Source organism: Callorhinchus milii, unplaced genomic scaffold, assembly GCF_018977255.1.
Source record: "Callorhinchus milii isolate IMCB2004 unplaced genomic scaffold, IMCB_Cmil_1.0 Scaffold2, whole genome shotgun sequence".
NCBI lineage: Eukaryota > Metazoa > Chordata > Chondrichthyes > Chimaeriformes > Callorhinchidae > Callorhinchus > Callorhinchus milii.
Window position 1 is genome coordinate 11,150,735 of NW_024704743.1, and position 20,285 is coordinate 11,171,019.

The 20,285-nt window shown below is 42.6% G+C and overlaps 1 protein-coding gene and 1 long non-coding RNA gene across 6 annotated transcripts in view; both read left to right on the top strand.

Moving 5' to 3' along the window:
- Window positions 1-1,396, top strand: part of LOC103178634 — a 54,471-nt gene extending 53,075 nt beyond the window's left edge. The window contains exon 4 of the long non-coding RNA XR_487876.1: window positions 983-1,396. This is a non-coding gene — a long non-coding RNA (uncharacterized LOC103178634). The remainder of the gene's footprint in view (window positions 1-982) is intronic.
- A 3,377-nt stretch (window positions 1,397-4,773) lies between these two features.
- Window positions 4,774-20,285, top strand: part of pitrm1 (pitrilysin metallopeptidase 1) — a 48,449-nt gene continuing 32,937 nt past the window's right edge. For 3 of the 5 annotated variants that reach the window (XM_042346952.1, XM_042346953.1, XM_042346955.1), the window contains exons 1-12: window positions 4,774-4,958; window positions 8,439-8,541; window positions 9,414-9,520; window positions 11,022-11,173; window positions 11,553-11,667; window positions 11,770-11,866; window positions 12,883-13,043; window positions 14,552-14,678; window positions 16,057-16,145; window positions 18,638-18,766; window positions 19,116-19,229; window positions 19,534-19,630. In XM_042346952.1, coding sequence (XP_042202886.1) covers window positions 4,921-4,958; window positions 8,439-8,541; window positions 9,414-9,520; window positions 11,022-11,173; window positions 11,553-11,667; window positions 11,770-11,866; window positions 12,883-13,043; window positions 14,552-14,678; window positions 16,057-16,145; window positions 18,638-18,766; window positions 19,116-19,229; window positions 19,534-19,630 — 1,329 coding nt within the window. In that variant the 5' untranslated portion in view covers window positions 4,774-4,920. Of the gene's footprint in view, window positions 4,959-8,438; window positions 8,542-9,413; window positions 9,521-11,021; window positions 11,174-11,552; window positions 11,668-11,769; window positions 11,867-12,882; window positions 13,044-14,551; window positions 14,679-16,056; window positions 16,146-18,637; window positions 18,767-19,115; window positions 19,230-19,533; window positions 19,631-20,285 lie in introns of those variants that run through there. The other 2 variants (XM_042346954.1, XM_042346956.1) reach the window with 2 other exon arrangements.

A 20,285-nucleotide genomic window follows, 5' to 3' on the forward strand; every position in this document is an offset into this window, starting at 1 on the left:
TCATGTCTTTGAGATGTCTCAAAGAACTTCACAGAATATACTGTAAAGTAAATTGACTGTATATTTTGTGGGCGAAACGGGGCAAACAGTTGCACACAGCAGTGTTTTTCCCCCAGTTCTGATGAAAGGTCATCAATCTGAAACTTTAACTCCTCTGATAATGCAACACCCCCCCACCCAGCCACTGCATTGGAGTATCAGTTCAATGCAGTGAGTTCACATTGAGAACCGACAATCTTCTGTTTCAGAGGCAAAAGTTCTACCAACTGAATCAGATTGATACTATTATTGTACATTCTACTGTCAACAGTTTGACAAATAAAATTATTTAGCATATAAACGCTATCTATTTAGTCAATTTCCCTGCCTTTTCCCCATACTTCTGTATTTTTTATTTTCAGATGTTTGTTAATCCCTTTTAAAAGCTATTTAGGATTATGTTTCAATCACCATTTTTGGTAGTTGCATTGGCCTATTCCCAGCAATGTGCTCCCATGTCATGCTAGTGTTTTTCGTTACCACTGAATGAGATTTAGTTGTGCTGTTGTACTTTATAACAGGAAAAGGCCAATAAGCCATCAAAATTGTTCCATCAGTTTATTAGATCAATGGAAAATCTCCATTGGTTCTTCTCTATTGTAAGATGTCTGAAATCATTGTTAAAATTATTGTTTGATACCCAAAGTGTATGCAAAGAACTGAGACAATCTTGATTGATTTTAAGGAATGTGAGAGAGAATTGGAGTGAGGTCTGTGTTTTGGGATTCTGTGATCCATTTGATGAAGACTTGATGGATAGCTATTACTCCTTTCCTTATTTGGAAGAATTATGTCTAATAGTCTATCTCAAGTAAATAAAACAGACATTGTGTTGATACAAGAGACTACAATCAACTAAGACACCAAAAGCCAACATTCACAAGATCAGAAATGTGTGGGCTTCGAGTTAACCTGATATTGTCCTGATTAATGGAATTCTTAGTGCCTTGCAGGCTGTTTGGACAAGATCTTGAAAGAATTTTACAATGTGAAGATGTCAAGGAAAGACAATTAACTGTCAAATTGAACTTTTCACACTTGGCATCAGAGGCTTCGTGAAGAACTCCCGAATTCCTGAGATTAAAGCCTTGATTATCTTGGGGCCTCCCATGTGTGGAAAGATGATTGGATGGATCAATTCAGGAATATGATTGGGCAATCAAACTGTGAACTCTGATTCAGTAGAATGGCTACACCTTGTTATTTTGTCATCATGTGTCCAAAATTTGGGGTGTAAAAGAACTAAACAAACGTTAAGAGGTTGGACACCGTGGGACATTGTTAGACATAGTGGACACTGTGAGATACTGGATCCCATAGGCTTTATGGGTTTGTGGCTAAACAATTAGCCAAAGGAAGTTTGAGATCAGTCTGAATCATCTTCTGCAGTTATAAGCATGAAACTTGTAACTGGTTAATAACCATTTTTTAAATTAATAAATTAACCCTTTCATTTATCCATTGCCTCTGTACTATCTTACTTCAGGGTCATACCACAAAAACAACCCTACACTATGATGTTACTTGCAGTGCATTTTATATTTTCGCAACCTTGTTTGAAGAAATGTTTCCTGATCTCTATTATATTGATGTTTGACTGGCAATTGGTCAGAAAAGTGACTGTGTGTGGGACATTGCTGTGTGCTAACTGTCTGTCATGTTTTGCCTGCAAAGTGGAGTCCTGTAGCTCAGTGGTTAGAGCACTTGCTTTGCAAGCGAGAGACCTGGGTTCGATTCCTGGCAGGCTGAAACCTTGGGCAAGTTTCCTTACTCCACGTGCTTGATAATAATCCCTCAAAAAAAATAATAAATTGGTAATTTCAATCCACGACTGTTTGTGGGACACTGCTGTGCACAATTGGCTGCCTTAGTTCGCCGATAATACAGTCAATTCACTTTATAGTCATCTGTGAAGCGCTTTGAGAAGTCTAGAAGACGTGAAAAGAGCTATATCAAATGCAAGATTATTATTAACGTACAGTCAATCCACTTTCCAGTAAAATCCTGTAAAGCGCTTTGAGACATCTTGACGATGTGATAAGGTACTATATCAAAATGCAAGGATTACCATTAATTAATAAATGTAAAAGTTTGCCAGAAAGGGTGACTGAGGCCCGGGTACTGAAATTGTTTAAAAAGCAGCTTGATGCTGAAAGTCCGGCCACCGATGGTAGGGCGGGTCGGGCGGGAGACATGGAGCAGACTGGAGCCCGCTGAACGGAGGGAGTGGGCAGGTTGGTAGGGAGTCAGCAGGTCAGAGAGGTAGGATGACCTTGAAAGTGAGGACAAGGATCTTGAATTCGATCCTCTGAGGGATGGGGAGCTAGTGGAGTCGGGTGAGAGTGGGAGTGATGGGGTCAGGGAGCCTGGTGCGCGAGAGTACATACGCTGCAGAGTTTTGGTTGATAATCGAGCTTTGATATGACGAATGCGTGGGTGAGGGTTTCGGCAGCTAGATAAACAGGCGTGTGGAGTAAGGAAATTTGCCCAACTTTTTGCATTGCTGGGAATCAAATCCAGATCTCTCGCTTGCGAGGTGAGTGCTCTAACCACTGAGCTACAGGACTCTAGGAGAGTGAGTAATAATAATAATCCTTGCATTTGGTATAGAGCCTAATCACATTGTCGAGAAGTCTCAAAAGAACTTCACAGGATATACTGTAAAGTGGATCGACTATGTATTTTGTGGGTGAAACACCATGAAGTGAGATATCCACCCGCCACCCTCAATCATTTTAGCTGCCCTCCTCTGTATCTTCCCGATTTCTCCAATATTCTTTTTGTACTGCGGTGACCAGAACTGTACACAGTACTCTATATATGGTCTCACCAATGATTTATGCAGTGGCCGGATTACCCCACTATTTTGTCTTGCTATTGATCTTTTCATAGATCCCAACATCTGGTTTGCTTTACTCACTGCCAGAGCAATATTGGGAGAGTTTAAATTTATTGTCAATCAGACCCCCAGGTCCTTTTCATTGTCCATATTTTCCTTCCGTTCAAATAATAGTCCCTTCCAAGATTGTTTGTCCCCATGTGAAGTACTGTACATTTCTCCACTGATCTGCACAATTCCCAAGTATGATTTCAGGTCCAGACATGGGGCTTCAACTCATATCCTTCTGACTAAAGAGGCAAGAGCGTGACTGACTGAGTGAGGCAGGCACATATGAAGTAAAAGTCCCAGGAGGTCGTGGGGAGCTACTGCATGAGTTAAAAGCCAGTGAGCAGAGAGGGTGGACCTAGAGAAGGCAGTAGCAGAGAGTAAGGCGAGAGAGCAATAGCAGAGGGTGAGGAGACAAGGCCATAGCAGAAGGTGAGAGTGGCAATAGTGCCTTATCACCTCTTCAAGATGTCTCAAAACGCTTCACAGAATATGTGGCAATAATAATGATCCTTGCATTTGATATAGCGCCTTATCATGTCTTCGAGATGTCTCAAAGCACTTCACAGAATATACTGTACAGTGATTTGACTGTATATTTTGTGGGTGAATAAAGTGTATATTTTTATACTGTATATTTTTTACTATGGCTATGTATGACAAATATGCAAACAAATGCATGAGCAACATTAGCTATGCATGTTGCTGATTGTGATGCTGACACCCTGATCTATTACACCTTGCCCTTGCATCCATATGTATGCTGATGACACCCAACTCTATCCCTCTGCCTCCACTCTTGACTCCAGGACCACTGCTGTCCTGACAGAATGTCTGGCAGACATCAAGTCCTGGATGAGGGCAAACTTCCTACAGTTAAATGTCAACAAGACCGAGGCTCTCCTGATTGGCTCCTGTCAGCACCTCTACACCTCAGGTGCTGACAGAATCACCCTCCAAGGATGTACACTCCACCTCACTGAGCAGGTCCAGAACCTTGGCATCTTGTTTGACCCTCAACTATTCCACATCCGTGCCATGACCCGCTCTACCTTCCCACAGCTCCGCGATATTGGCCGCCAGTGTCTCACACCACAAGCCGCCAAGACCCTCACACACTCATTCATAACATCCAGGCTTGACTATGCAAACTTCTTGCTTGTCGACCTTCCCAATTCCTGCCTCCATAGGCTACAGATCATCCAGAACTCAGCACGTGTCTTCTTCCGAACTAGGCTCCTTGACCCTATCACCACCATCCTCGTCCTACTCCACTGGCTTCGCATCACACAGATACAGCTCAAGATCCTGGTCCTCACCTTCGAAGCCCTCCATGACCGTGCTCCCCCCTACCTCTGCGACTTCCTCACCTGCAACCTCCCTATCAACATGGCCACTCCCTCTGCTCAGCGGGCTCCAGCCTGATTCACGTCCCCCGGCCTCACCCACCCCACCATTGGCGGGTGGGCCTTCAGCCATTCTGCCCACACCTTCTAGAACTCCATTCCACAGTCCCTCCCCCTCGCCCCCTCCCTTTGCATCCTTCAAGTCCCATCTCAAGACCGTCTTCTTCCACCATGCCTTCGATCACCCTCCTCCAGCCCCTCCCCGATTCCCAGTTCGGGTCCGAAACACTGATTATCGAGCGCTTTCGGACGTCCTCCTGATGTGAAAGGCGCTTTCCAGATGTCACTGTGTTGTTGCTGTTGCTCTGTGATCACACACCCGGCGATGGTAACTCACGTGGTGTACGCACGCGCATACACACACACACACACACAAAGTCCCGCGAGGTAGTGGGAGAGGACCTTGACCAACAGCCAATCAGGAGGTGTGTTGTTTGGGACCATGAACCAATGGGTTTGGGGAATTCAGCTGAGTGCAGAGGGCGCGTGAGGAGCGGCCGTTAGACCCTGAGATACTGAGAGAGAGAGACAAATAGCAGAGGGCGAGTACACGGGGAGAGGAGAGCGGGAGTTAGCAAAACTGGAGAGATGTTGGCAGTGGTTCGACGACTTACAGCGTTTGTGAGGTGAGTCTCTGAGACGGCAAGACCCAGGCACCAGGCAGATAGGATAGACCGTGACCTGTGTGCAAGGAAGCTCAGAAACATGAGTTGGGACCGGCCGCTGTGTCTGGAGATTGTGGTAATAATAATAATACTTGCATTTGATATAGTGCCTTATCACATGAGATATCTAAAAATGCTTCATGGGATATATTGTAAAGTGGGTGAGGAAATGTGTCTGTGGACACTCTGTTTGGACTGGGGACAAAATGGCTGAAAGCAGATTTGCCGGTGGACCGTTAGGCCAGATTTGAGGCAGGTGCGTTCAGCGGCCCGCACCTGGCTCTTCAGTGAGCGGAGGTGGGTGGGGAACCAGGGGGAGGAGCGAGAGTAAGAGACAGTACGGGAGGTGATGGGGGCAAGAGTGTCAAGTGTGAAGGAGAGGGTGTTGTGGAGGAGGGTAAGAACAGAAGAGGGGTCAGTGAGGGATGAAGGCCAGAGGGAGAGGAGTTCAGAGGACTCCAAGGCAGCGGTTAGAAATTGTGGGGGTAACTTCTTCCAGAGGCGGTAGAAGATGGTGGTGGGTCTGGTGGAGGTGGGGAGGGGGGTGGAGGTGGTGAAGGAGATGAAGTGGTGATCGGAGACGGCCTTATCGGTAATGGTGACATCCGAGACACTGAGGCCCCGGGTGATCACCAAATCGAGTGGGTGGCCGTGAATGTGAGTGGTGGAGTTGATGTGGAGAGAGAGGTTGAGCGAGGAGAGCAGGGAAGAGAAGTCCTCGGAGATGGAGCAGGAGGGGGTGAAGTGCAGGTTGAAGTTGCCCAGGATGATGAGGCGATCAGAGCAGAGGCAGAGAGATGCTAGGGGTGTAGAAATGTCGGAGATGAAGGTGGGAGAGGTTTTAGGGGGGATTTTGAGTGAGAGATGGGGGGGGTGGGAGAGGGTGAGGTGCTCAAAAGAGGGGAATGAACCAGAGGAGTAGGGGGATAGGGCAAGTGGTGTCCTTGAGATAAGGGCTACACCACCGCCACGGCGGTTGGGGCGAGGGATGTGGTGGGAGGTGTAGCCGGGTGGTGTGGCCTCCGTGAGGGGGAAGGTGTCACCTGGGGTGAGCCAGGTTTCAGTTAAGGCCATGATGTCAACGCTCTCATCAAGGATGAGATCGTTGATGACCAGGGCCTTATTACAGAGGGAGCGGACGTTTTTCAGTCCGATGTGGAGGGAGCGGTTGACAGAAGGGTGTGTGGGGAGGGAGGGGGGTCCAGGTTGTAACGCAGCGGTGGGAGGAATCTGGATGAGGGAGGAGAGGTTGGCTCCCCGGGTCTGTGTCCGGTGTGGCTGGTGAGTGTGGTGGGGAATGGAGCAGTCGGTGTGGCTGCTGCTGGACAGCCAACGCCGAGTGCCGCGGTGAGCCCGGCGGAGGATTCCCAGGCTGGAACAGAGGGAGGTTGTGGGAGGGTCAAGTGGGGATAGAAGGTGAGAGGGACGGAGAGAGAGGAGGACAGAGTGAGAGAGATGCAGAAGGGGGAGGGTTGGGGGGGAGGGTCCGAGTGGCAGCAGGGCTTTTGCATAGTCGAGCCTGGAGGTGATGAAGGCATGAACAAGAGTTTCAGCGACCTGAGGGGTGAGGTAGTGGCGATGTCGGGTGATGTTACGGAGGTGAGGGAAGGCAGAGTAGGTCATGGCTTGAATGTTTGGGAGAAAAGACAGTTGAGGGTCAAACAAGACACCTAGGTTCGTTCCTGACTGCTTGGTGAGTTGTAATGAGCAACCATGGCGCTTGATGTTGCCAGAGCCTGAGGCGCTAGCGCAAGCCAATCAGGAGGGCCTCAGTCTTGTTCACATTCAACTGTAGGAAATTTGCCCTCATCCAGTCAATTCACTTTACCATATATGCTGTGAAACGATTTGAGACGTCTCAAAGATGTGAAAAGGATTATATTATAAAGACTGTTGGGAGACAAACACAAAAATGAAGTTCTGCACCAGCTCTGTAGGTGGAGGTAGTTAAGACAATAATCCTCACATTTGATGAAAGCGCTTTATCAGATCATCGAGATATCTCAATGCACTTCATAGGATACACTGCAAAGTGAATGGACTGTGTCTTTAGTCGGTGAAATGTGGCAGCCAGTTGTGCATAGCAGTGTTCAACAATCAACCATTGAGTGAGTGACCAATTTTATTTGGGGGATTTATTGGCTAGGACACTGGGAGAAACTCCTTTCCCTTTTCAAATAGTGCCATGGGATCTTTACCATCCACCTGAACAGGCAGATGGGACCTTGATTTAATGTTTCATTGAAAGGAGGGCACATCTGACAATGTAACTGTTAGGTACATTTTTGTTTTACCTTCTTGTCCTGTATTGTAGACACACTCATACAATAAACACAGAAACAACTTACTGAAACACAAACAAGTTTATTTCTCTAAGTCTGAACCAGTCACACTAGTCTGGTAACAGAGATAGGGTCGCCACTTCTCCAAGTTAAAACGACCCCCACGTGCCGTTCGCACACACTTATATACAATGCAGAGGAATAAGGGGCGGTTCCCTTATCCACCAATGGAAGTTTGTTTATGTTCAAGCAGGCAGTTGAGGTTTAAACCAAGCCTCGACTGAAGCTTTAAGCATCATGTGTATTGAACTTTAGTTAACCTTATACATAGAAACATATGATTATAACTACCTAAATTATCTGTCAGTAACACACACCCAGCACTACATTAGAGTGTCACTTAGACTATGTGATTCTTGAAGTGGGGCTTAAGCCCACAAACTTCTGACTTAGAATGCTACAACTGTGGCAGGCTGACACACAGGTTAAGGCTTTGGATATGCTTTTATGAACGACATTTCCTATTTAAAATCGTACCTTGATTGCCTTACTCTGATTCAGTTTGATCTCTTATGGATTTTCAGCATTACCTGATTAAAATATGTATTTCTTACAAAATTCTGTTTTAATCTCTGGGAAATTATTAAGAGGTTTTAAGAAAAAAGATTTGCAAAGTACAGCACAGAAACAGGCCACTTGGCCCAACTGGTCTGCGCAGTGTTCTGAAACACTGATTATTTACTCGCTCCCATATCCTTCTATTCCTCTCTCCCTCATGTGAAGGCCTAGCTTCCTCCAAAATGTATTTCACCTCCTTTTGAATACATCTCAGTTAGTCTTGTATTTTGTTTTAATACAGTGTTTTAATTGTGAGCTTCCAAATTTATTTTTAAATATCCAACTAATTTTCTTCCTTGCTTTCCTGATTCACTGAAGGGTAATTCCAGAGATTTTTGCTTAGGGGATTTGTTTCCATATAATGATGTTTAATTATATATGACTGTGATGCATTTTGTTTATTCTTAAACACTGTGGTTTCTGTCAGGCCATTGGTGGACACAACCTTGTTGCTTGTGTGATTACAGGTTGATTTATCTGCTTCTGAAATATATCGTACAAAAGTTTTTTTTTATAATTATAGCTTAATTTATTTCAACAGTTATATACATCAGCGATCATGGCGGTGGAACAGCAGATCTGCCACAGAGAGAGCACTCCAGTACAAAGTTGGGGAGAAAATTCATGGGTTCACTATAAACCAGGTAATTTAAGAAACTTGCTAGCCACTTTTGTTTAAATAAATAATAATCCACCCACAGTTCATAGTGCATTTTAATGGGGCTTTAATGTCTATCTGAATGTGCAGATGTAACCTTTGTTTAATATCTCATCCAAAGGACACATATCTCTAAAGAGGAAATTACTTCTACTCTGTTGTTGCACCATCCTAAATATTGTGAAAGGGAACATTTGTTTGTATCCGTATTCTATCAGTTTAATATTTTCAAACTACTAGTTGGAAACCACTTGAAAACATTTAATACCAATATTCTGTTCCAATACAACACAAGACACTCAAGACAGAGTTCAATAGTTACTGCTGGAGTCTAACCAGCTAAACCACATAGCTTGCCGTTGATATTGCTGCAAGCTTTCCCACTGCTTATCCAGATAGGAACACCCTATCCATTAGGAATTTGGCTTGCAGGTTTAACAGGAGCGGAGTGGGATGACTCCCTGCGACTCATCTGTCTTTCCAGGTCCGGCCAATGAGCCAAGCTGGCTGTGCTGTCATCAGCAGTGCCCTGGAATATTGCGGACTGGCCTGGCTCAGGAGCCGGATTTCTGGGACTACCACAGAGAGCTGACTTGATTCCCAAGGAGACTCCACTTACTCCCCCCCCCCCCCCCCCCCCCCCCCTCCCTCAAGGAGGATAGGCATTGGGGGGTATAATTCTTTTCAAACTAAAATAAGAGGTGTCCAGAACCTCATACAAATTATATTTTTGTCATAAATTCACTAAACATTAATGTTAACTCCTCTGATGGCACTGCAGTATTCTGGTGTGTCCTTGAAGGAAAATATTGAATATATTTATATTAATGCTTGGAAACAAAAAAATTTCTGCTGCAGGTGACAGCTGTTCCTGATCTCTTTCTAACTGCAATTAAGCTTAGCCATGACAGCACAGGAGCAAAGTATCTGCATGTCGCAAGGGATGACCCGAACAATCTTTTCAGGTAACTTAATTGCTTACCATTTTTCGTAATTGTACATTTTGTACACAAGTTTATTTCTATATCACAGACAAAAATGTTAGCACAGGAAAATGCTAGTTCTTTGTGCCTATGTTGTGCTTGCTCCAAACTGGAGCTGTCTACTTAAACCTTTTTACCTGCCGTTTCATGTCTTTGTATGTTCATGTGTTTATCCAATTCCCTGTGAAAACTGCAGTCTGCCCTAAATTCTACAGCCCCATCCTTGCCAGGCTTCACTCGCTCCCTATTGCAGAACGGATCAAATTTGAAGATCCTCACACTTGCGTACAAATCACTTCATACTGTGGCACCTCCCTATCTTTCTGACCTGCTTGCATCCCCTTTCTCTTCTGCTCACTTCGCTCATCTTGCCTTCTGCATGTCCCTCGTCCCCTCTCCTTCACCATTGGGAGTCTTGCTTTCAGCTACTGTCTATGTCTCGGTCCCTCTGCCTTCCACCCTGCTTGCCCATCTTCAGATCACACCCGAAGACTTTCCTCTTCAACCATGCCTACAGCCACCTTCCTTTTCTCCTTGGCTCAGTATAAAGCCCCGCCACTGTTAAATGCTACCTTTTGTGTAGGGTGCCATTTAATGCAGTTGTTTCAAGTATCATAATTGAGATATTTTCTCTTCATAATTTGTTGACTATTCTCATATGGTACTAACCAAGGCTCGCCATCCAGTATTCAAAGAAAAAATAGAAAGAAAGATAATGTTCTCAGTGGAGAAAACTGCTTTGGCTGAATTTTTATACTCTAACTTAGTTTATCTCAGTTTATCGTCTCCGATAACAATTCCATGGTCAAAAGCTGTATTGCACTGCTGTTTACATTTAGCAATCAAAAGTTGCAACCAACTGATGTGGCACAATCTGGTATCCCACAGTAATCAAACACTTGTGGACAAATAAAAATGAGAACAAGTGATTCATCACAACAACAACTCATGCTCATATCGTGACTTTCACCTAAGGGGAAACATCTCAAAATGCTTTACAAAAATGGAGTGGGAGCTTGAGTTAGGAGTGATTTAGGGAGAAATGGCCAAAGGCTTAGTCAAAGAGTTGGGTCTTTAGATGGTTTATGAAACCAGAGAGGAGGGTGAGGGATTCTGGAAGAGGTTTCCAGAGGGTAGCCTCAAAGAGTCTGATATAAATATACCTTTCACGTGTCCTTTCCATTATAAATTCACACTGTAATGGACTATATATTCACTAAATTCAGAATTTCTCACCAGCTAAGTTAGATCTTCAGAAATTTGCATTTCATCTGTCTTTTAAAATAAATTTCACTGGAAAGCTCTGAAGTTGTAGTAAATTATTAAGATGAAATTACATTGGCTGTTGACCATTATGGTAAAAACATTATGATGATGAAAATCTTTAACTGGTAAATTAAGCCCATGTTTGGGGTTTAGGAGTGGTATTGTGAGCAATTGCACATTTAAATGAAAGTGTTGCTTTCTTATGTTTTTTTCCCAGCGTTCAGCTTCGCACTACACCATTGGACAGTACTGGTGTGCCTCATATATTAGAACATGTGGTACTTTGTGGTTCTGAAAAGTATCCGTGCAGAGACCCATTCTTTAAAATGTTGAATCGATCACTCTCAACTTTTATGAATGCCTTCACAGGTAAGGAATGATACATTTTATGTGGTGGTAGGATACATACAAGAATGATTTGGGGGATGAAGGGCTACAGGTATGAGGAGAGACTAGAGAGGGGTTTATTTTCATTGGAATAGAAAAGGATAGCAGCACAAAACTATGAGGGTAAATGGGGAGAAATTATTTATATTGATAGAGAGTCAGTGGAGAGTCAGAGCATAGTTATAGGATAGCCACAAGTAAGGTGAAAAGAGAACTTAGGAGGATTTTTTTCACCCAGAAATGTATTGGTATGAGGAATGCCCTGCTGGTTCCATCATGGTAATTGTGCTAATGTGGGTGATTTAATATCAAAGAAGTTGATATTTCAGGTGTATTATTCAATTGTTTTCTTTTTTTCTAGCTAGTGACTACACAATGTACCCATTTTCCACACAAAATTCCAAAGATTTTCAGAATCTTCTCTCTGTTTACTTGGATGCTGTCTTCTTTCCATGTCTCAGAGAGTTGGACTTTTGGTAAGAATATTCATGTGTGCAAGTGTAGCGTGTGTTAGGGGCATTGCATTTGTGTTTGAAATTCTGAAGTTCAATTTAACTTTAAAATCTTGTTGCTTTTAGCCAGGAAGGATGGAGACTAGAGCATGAAAACCCTCATGATCCAAGTTCACCTCTTGTTTTTAAAGGAGTTGTGTTCAATGAAATGAAGGGTGCATTTGTAAGTTGTATTTTTCCTATAGCATTCCATAATTTGACCCGACTATATTGTAAAGTCCTTATCGTTGTTTCATCTTTTAGTACTCTAATGCAAGATAATGTTTCTTAGCAAAGTGAATACCACTGTACTGAATTGAAAGACCAAAGGTTTCCAATTGATTTTATGAAACAATCTCTTCAGATTCTTTAATGATACATTAATTTGGGGTTCATCTGAGTTGTCCTTGATTTTATAGCAGCTTTGCAGTACGACAGTGCAGTTGCCATTATATAAAAAAGTGGTCCTCCCGCCACGCTCAAGACAGATGGAGGGAGAGTGAGGGAGCTTGGGCAATAGCTACTAGAAGGTGTTGCTTGGAGTCCGTGTTTATGAACGCATGCTCATATATCCAAGCTTATCCAACATAATTAGTTTCATTAGTTTCATGAGTTAGGCGGGTCCAAGGTACTCCAGGGCACCCCTGATGACAGCACAGACAACCTGGCTCATCGGCAGACTTGAAAGGACAGACCAGTCACTGGGGGCAGGGAGTCATCTCACTCAGCTCCTGTTAATCCTACAAGCCAAAGCCCCAATGGATAGTTTCGGTCCAAGCTGGACAAGCAGCAGAGACGGTGCTTTCAATGGTAAGCAATTGGGTTTTAGTTGGTTAAACTCCAGCAGTACTCAATGCACTCTCTAGGGGCCCTAGGCAAGGCTCAAGTCAACCTGCACACTAACCCTCTGCAGTGTTAGGTAAGCAAGATGCTTCCCTCCAGGGAGAAAATGCACATTTCCAATAAATGTCTTCAGAATTTTCATGTATAGGTGTGATACATGGAGCTCTGATTGGTTTAGATCCTCTTAAGAATGTTGATGGGTTTCTGCATGCGTCAGTCACCTGGCTGACATATTAAAAAAAAGGTGAGCTACTATAAACCATATTTTCCAAATTGATTGTATGTTTAGACATTGTCAGCAAAGAGATTGTTTTTCAAAACCTTTGCATTTAATATAGGATTTCTGCTTTATTTCAGACTGATAATGAGAAGCTATATGCTCAGCACGTACAGAATAAAATCCTGCCTGATCACACTTATTCAGTAGTGTCTGGTGGTGACCCCATGCATATACCAGAGCTTACATGGGAAGAACTGAAACACTTTCATGCTACACATTACCATCCCAGCAATGCAAGGTATGGTCACAGACAGCGCATTCACTTGTATGTGAATCTTTCATTGGTGATGAATCTTTACAAGACATTGGTCAGGTCGCAACTTGAATACTAGTGGTTCAGTTTCCTACAAACAACGAGGAAGTGAGTCTGGGGGGAGGAGGGTTAGTTGACTAAGACACAGGAATAAATTGCCTTTTCATTCAAAATAATGAGAATCCTTGAGAGAGCCATTGACTCCCAGCTTCGCTCTTTCCTCCCACTCCCTCCATGAGCTCCTCCAATCTGCTCTGGTCAAGGTCACAAATGACATCCTGACCATGTGTCCAGGGCTCTGCCTCCTCGCCCTCTCCGCCGCCTTTGATACTGTGGACCACTTAGTTCTCCTCTACTGCCTCCTGCCACCTCAACCTTCAAGGTTCTGTCCTTGATTGGTTCAGGTCCTACCTTTCACACCGCCTCCACTTCATCTCTGCAAATGGCTTCTCTCCAGCACCCGCACCGTCTCGTGTGGCGTTCCTCAGGGCTCTGTCCTCGGTCCCCTCCTCTTCACCTCTACATGCTCCCTCTTGGTGACATCATCCACAGACATGGGGTAAATTTCCACATGTATCTGGATGACGCCTAACTCTATCCCTCTGCCTCCACCCTCAACTCCAGGACTACTGGCATCCTGACCGACTGCCTATCGTACATCAAGTCCTGGATGAGGGACAGCTTTCTCCAACTCAATGTGAGCAAGACCACCTGATTGACTTGCGCCAGTGCCTCCATACCTCAGGTGCTGGCAGCATCCACGGCTGCACACTCAACCTCACTAAGCCAGTCAGGAACCTGGGTGTCTTGTTTGACCCTGAACTTTCCTTTCTTCCCCACATCTGCGCCATGACCGGCACTGCCTACCACCACCTCCCCAACATTGCCAGACTCTGCCACTGCCTCACCCATCAGGCTCCGGCCTCCTCCATGTCTCCCACCCGACGCGCTCTACCATCGGTGGCCGGGATTTCAGACTCTCTGCCCCCACACTCTGGAACTCCATCCCACTTCGCTTCCTCCCTTGCCTCCTTCAAGGCCGGTCTCAAGACCTTCCTCTTCGATCATACCTTTGGTCACCCTCCCACCTCTCTGCCTTCCCTCACCCTGCCCCACCCATTCCCCGTGCTCTTGTCCTGACCCCCGACTGTCTAGCGCCTTGGGACTTCCTCCTGACGTGAAAGGCGCTCTATAAATGTAATTTTATTGTTGTTGCAATGCCACAGGATTTTTAACATCTGTCAGATCAATCAGGTAGGACTTCAGTTTAATGAGGTCGTCCAGAAGGCATTGGGTTTGAACCCACAGCCTTCTGACTTGGGAGGCGAGAGTGCTACCAGTGTGCCATGCAGATGTATGATTATGTTAACTGGAGAAAACCTTACCATGGGCATAAATATTTAAAATGTATGCGAATAATGCAGGTATTCAACTGAATTCAGTAAGAGTTTTTGCATGAAAAGTGATTATTCATAAGAAATCGTCCATTCCAGGTTCTTCACCTATGGTGATCTACCATTGGAACAACATTTAAAACAAATCCAGGAAGAGGCACTTTGTAAATTCAATCGAATTGAAACTGACACTGCAGTTCCGATACAGCAACGTTGGAGCAAGCCGGTTAGTGGAGTACTCTATCTATCAATAGACAATCAATACTGTAGTTTCTTATCTCAAGACTGAAGAGACCTAGCTTGTCTAATTGTTGCTTATAGCTCAATTCCTCTAACACTGATGATTATTCTTGTTGATCTCCTCTGCACTGACTCTGGGGCCTAGGCAGCCCTATATGATGTGGCCAGAACTATACAGTACTCTGCAGAATAACATGTAGCTTGAGAATAATGTCTGAGGAACTGAATTCTACAGATTTAGCAATTTAGCCCAGCATCCTGTTTGTCTTGTTTATTGCTGCTTTTTGACATAGTGAGCTGACACTCTTAGATCTTCCTGAGCCTTCTTGGAAACTTTATAGAGTCCTGTAGCGTATTGTTTAGAGCACTCACCTCGCAAGCAAGAGAACCTGGGTTCAGTTCCCGGACAGGACGAAATGTTAGGCAAGTTTGCTTACTTCTATATGCCTATTATTATTACTTCTTACTTCTATATGCCTATTATTATTATTATTATTATTATTTATTTACCTAGCAGTAAGTGGGAACCTGGTTGTTATTCGATTAGCGGATCGCTTTTCCAGGAATAATAATCCCTTCAAAATAATAATAATTTGATTACCGTTTGTGGGACATTGCTGTGCGCAACTGGTTGCCGCGTTTTGCCCACAAAATATACAGTCAATTCACTTTACAGGATATTCTGTGAAGCGCTTTGAGATGGCTTGAAGACCCAGTAAGGAGCTGTATCAAATGCGAGGATTATTATTACTAAGTTCTATCTGTGTGGTATATGTGTTTTCCTACTCTTACTTCCTATATGGGACACCTTGCATTTACCTGCAATAAACAACAACAAAAATTGCATTTATATAGCACCTTTCATGCCAGGAGGTGTTCCTACATCCTGGATAGTCATGGGTTTGATCAAGAGAGGTGGAGGGCAAGTGGGGTGTGAACTGTGATGGGAGGATTACTGAAGGCACGGTCAAAGAGTTAAGATCTTGAGATGTGTTTTGAAGGAGGCAAGGGAAGGGATGAGGCTAAGGGACTCCGGGATAGAGTTTCAGATAAGATAGGAGGAGCAGAAAGGCTGAAGGCTCAACTACTGATAGTGGAATGGGCAGGGTACGGGAATTTGTAAAACCTGAATTTCACTGTGAAATGTAGTGAATGTATTTGTGGGCACATGCGGAAGCCAATTTTGGAGATGTTTTGAGCAATGCTCCATCAAATGCAAGGATTATTATCATTATTTAGAATAATGTTCATCTGAGAACAGGGCTTGGAATCTTGGTTCAAAGCAATTCAGCACATCCCCTATTTTTATGGCTTGACTCCAAAAGTTGAAGGCCAGTTTTACACTTGTTGCTTTTGTTTTGCAGAGAGAGTGTCATGTGACTTGTGGTCCTGATTCAATGGCTCCTGATCCTACCAAACAAACCATGTTCAGTGTCAGCTTCTTATTGGGAGAGTAAGTATTTATTATTTTGAGTTGTTTTTGATAGAGGAAGTGTATTTTTTATGTTTTAAATTTGTGGCATAAATTTGACAAGCTTATGTTCGTCCTTAGTAGGATCACGAATAAGCACATTAATCCTATTAAACCTATTTTGAAAATGTATTAGTTTGTTGGAGCTTTATATGCAAATCACATTTTCTTGCCTTTAGACTAGATAGTTAAGAGCCTATATAGTTCTAATCATCCAGTTATGATGCTTGAAAACCCATAAAGAATGTATCCCATGTATTTTCTAACTCAGTGTTTGTAGCTCAAAATCCAGAATTGATTGTAGTCTGTTTATATTACTACTCAAACTGGTATTTGTACTTTGAGTCAGTATTGAACTTGCTAAAATGGTAAACAACCTCTTGCATTTATACAGCACCCTTCACATAGGATAGCACATTTCTAGGGCACAGAATTTAGAAGTAAAACTAGCTTGCAGTTCATTTGTAGCCATAAGTAAATAGAATTAAGCTTATATTTAATAATTCTTGCATTTAGTTTGAACTTACCAGGGAGAAATCTTAAGAGGTTATGTTGAATAATTTCAGAGTTATTGCTGATTTCAAGAGTAGAATATCACCAATTAACTTTGCTCTCAAGTTGGTAAGGACTGGGAACAATCCATGTCTTTGTTTTGAAGAGCATCTTCAGTCTCTGGAAGTACTGTAATTGAATTTAAATTTCCTCTCACAATTTCAAATTGAACCGGTGTTTCAGGGATGGTAAAGTAGTTGAAGTGTGGGGGATGGAGTAGTTTCCAACATTTTTAAAACAAAGATACAAAAGTTTTCTTCAAATAAAGGATCATTTATATTAAATCTCTTTATTTTGTTCTGATTGTACTACACAGTGAGACTATTTCAGTAACTTCAGCTACATTACACAATATCTCTTGTTTATTTCTTGATATTCCTTTCGCCTCACTCCCACACTTGCCTCCTTCATTGCATCATTGCACGTCTCAAGACCCTCCTCTTCAACCGAGCCTTCGGTCACCCTCCCTACCCTGCATGCTCCCTGATCTCAACCCCTCTTCCCCGCCCGTCCCCCCCCTCCCCCACTCTGCTCGTATCCAAATCCATGATTGTCAAGCACCTTGGGACATCCTCTCAGCGTGAAAAGTGCTATACAGATATAATTCTGTAAATGTACAATAGTTCACATGAGAAAACGCTATTTGATCCATTGAAGCCCCAACCTCTCGTACGTTAGGTCTTCCATCGTGATATCAAAATATGTTTTGAAAAACCCCAAAGATTTTGCATTTTTGCTGATGTCTTGAATAGCAGAGAGGTGAATTTGTACACTTGTTACATGATGAATTCTTTGATATGGTTTTAAAAAGCATAGTTGGAATATGTACATTTCTTATCATGCCTTTTAAGATGATTGGTCTGGATAATTGATTTAGTCTCCTTGCAGAAACTTTGGCTAGAATATGCACTACATTGACTTCCTTGCCCAATACTTGTAGCTCTGGAATGTTTACAAAATATTTCCAACAATGTGATCATATTTCATTAATACTGTAAATTGCAATGATTGAACGCTGAATGACCTTTTGTCATTACCTTTTGTCATCATTTTTATACAAGTATGTATAAAACTCAAATTGCTACTCATTCCAGTTTAAACCAACCAAAACGATACTGTAAATTTCCCCTTTTCTGCTATTATAAGAATTATGTTGTTTCTGCTTATATGATTATTTGAGAGAAATTTAAGCTTTTGTTTATATAAATTTCAGAAATGTTGATACAGTGTCATGCTTTTAACATTTAGTGTCTCAAGTACAATTCAGTTTCAAAACGCATTTATATATTTAATATATAAAAGTGGGTAGTTGTAAAAGTGAATGGGTGTGAGCGGAGTGGGCTTTGTGGCTTGATCACGCCAGCAACAGTCACTTCAGCAAGACATTGGAGTGCAGTTAGAACTCATGGAATAGTGGCCTTCAAAGGGGGGCAAACATATCGCAAGAATAGTCAGCTCCAGGGGTGTGGGGGAAATGTTATCTGTGGAATCCTGCAGCTCAGTGGTTAGAGCGCTCGCCTCACAAGCGAAAGACCTGCATTCAATTCCCAGCAGGGCAAAACCTTAGGCAAGTTTCCTCACTCCACACCCACACGCCTCGATTTACCAATCAGTAAGTAGGAACCCGCTTGTTAGTTGATTGATGGATCGCTTTCCAGGGGTAAAAATCCCTTCAAAATAATAATAATTTGGTCACTCAATCATCAACTGTTTGTGGGATACTGCTGTGTGCAATTGACTGCTGCATTTCGCCCACAAAATATACAACCTATTCACTTTACAGTATATTCTGTGAAGCGCTTTGAGATATCTCGAAGACTTGATAAGGCAAGGATTATTATTTTTGTCTAATTTTTTTTTAGGGGAGGCTAGGGACTGTTTTTCTTACCGCAACTATGTCTTACTGAAATGTCTTCCTGTAGTATCACAGATAGCTTTGAAGGATTCACACTCAGTCTTCTGTCATCCTTGCTGGTATCTGGACCCAATTCTCCTTTTTACAAGGCCTTGATTGAGTTTCAGATTGGTACTGACTTTGCCCCTGTTGTCGGGTAAGTGCCCAGTTTATTTTTTAAAACTGTTTTAAACTGTTATTAGTGTTATTCAAACAGAAATTGTTTTGTATCTGATTTTTTTCTTATAATAATCCTTGCATTTGATATAGCACCTTATCATGTCATTGAAACATCTATGTATACTGTAAAATATATACACAAAATATAGTCAATTCGCTTTAAGGAATATTCTGTGATGCGCTTTGAGACGTTTAAGGCGCTATATCAAATGCAAGCATTATTATTATAAAGTGAATTAATTTTACAGTTTTGTTTTGTGGGTGGAAGGATATGATAGGTTTTAGCCTTTTGCATTCTTTTGCTGGAAGTTTGTTCTATTTTCCAGGTATGATGGCAGTACTCGAGAGGCTTGCTTCAGTGTGGGACTACAAGGGATTGCAGAACAAGATATTCAAACGGTGAAACAAATCATTGTCAAAATAATTGATGAAACAATCAAGTATGTGATCCATAATGCAAAGTATGTTAATTGTATGATTAAAGTCTAGGGTGCCACTAGAGTAGTGGGTTGTTGGTTTGAGATCTTCCTGTCTATGCTATCTCTTCCAGCCCTATTCACCTCTCTGTACCTTTTGCTATATTGCTTGTTCCTCACTTTTTCCATTTGAATATTGGTGAACGAGCCTTCAGGTACCACACTTCTGTCTTCTGGAATTTTTCCAAACCCTTTGTCTTGCTTTTGCTTTTCCTTCCTATAAGCCAATGTTTATTCTTTTGTTCACAATTTTTTTTCGATATGAAAGGAATGGCTTTGAGGAAGAGAGAATAGAAGCACTTCTGCATAAGATTGAGATCCAGCAGAAGCACCAGTCTACTAATTTTGGCCTTGCGTTGGCATCGGTAAGTATTTGTTAACCACAAGATGTCACTCTAACCAAACATTGTAACAGTGCTATGGTTTAGTCAGAAAGTACCACAAGATAGTGCTGCAATCTGCCTGCTGCACCATGAAAACCACTGAAGTATCATAATACACTTCTTGTGTTTTGGTATATAGTTTATGTGATTCTGTTAATGTTTGTACAAAGTTCTCTTTTTGTAGTACTTCAGATGCATTTTACAGCATACTTGATCTTGAGTCATCAAATGACCTTGATTCTATATGTGGCCCAATACTATTGCAGAGATATTAAGAGTACTACCAAAGAAGGATTGTGATTGGATCGTTGAACTGTCAGAGCTGACTGTGATTCTTTTTGGTCCGTTACTGTAGAAAATAGAATAATCATAGAATCGTACACTACAAAAAAGGGGCCCTTCGGCCCATCAAGTCTGTGCCGGCTCTTTGAAAAGAGCAATGCATTGTCAATCCCACTCCCCAGCCCTTTCCCCATAACCATGCAGACCTGTCCTCCTCAAATACCCTTCCACTGCGTTTTTAAATAAGATCCTTAAGGAGATACAAATAAAACTCAGCATAGTAGGTTATGGTAATCTGATTCTCATTGTCTTCCAGTCCAGAAGTCATTGCCATTGGTTTTAGTTGCAATATATA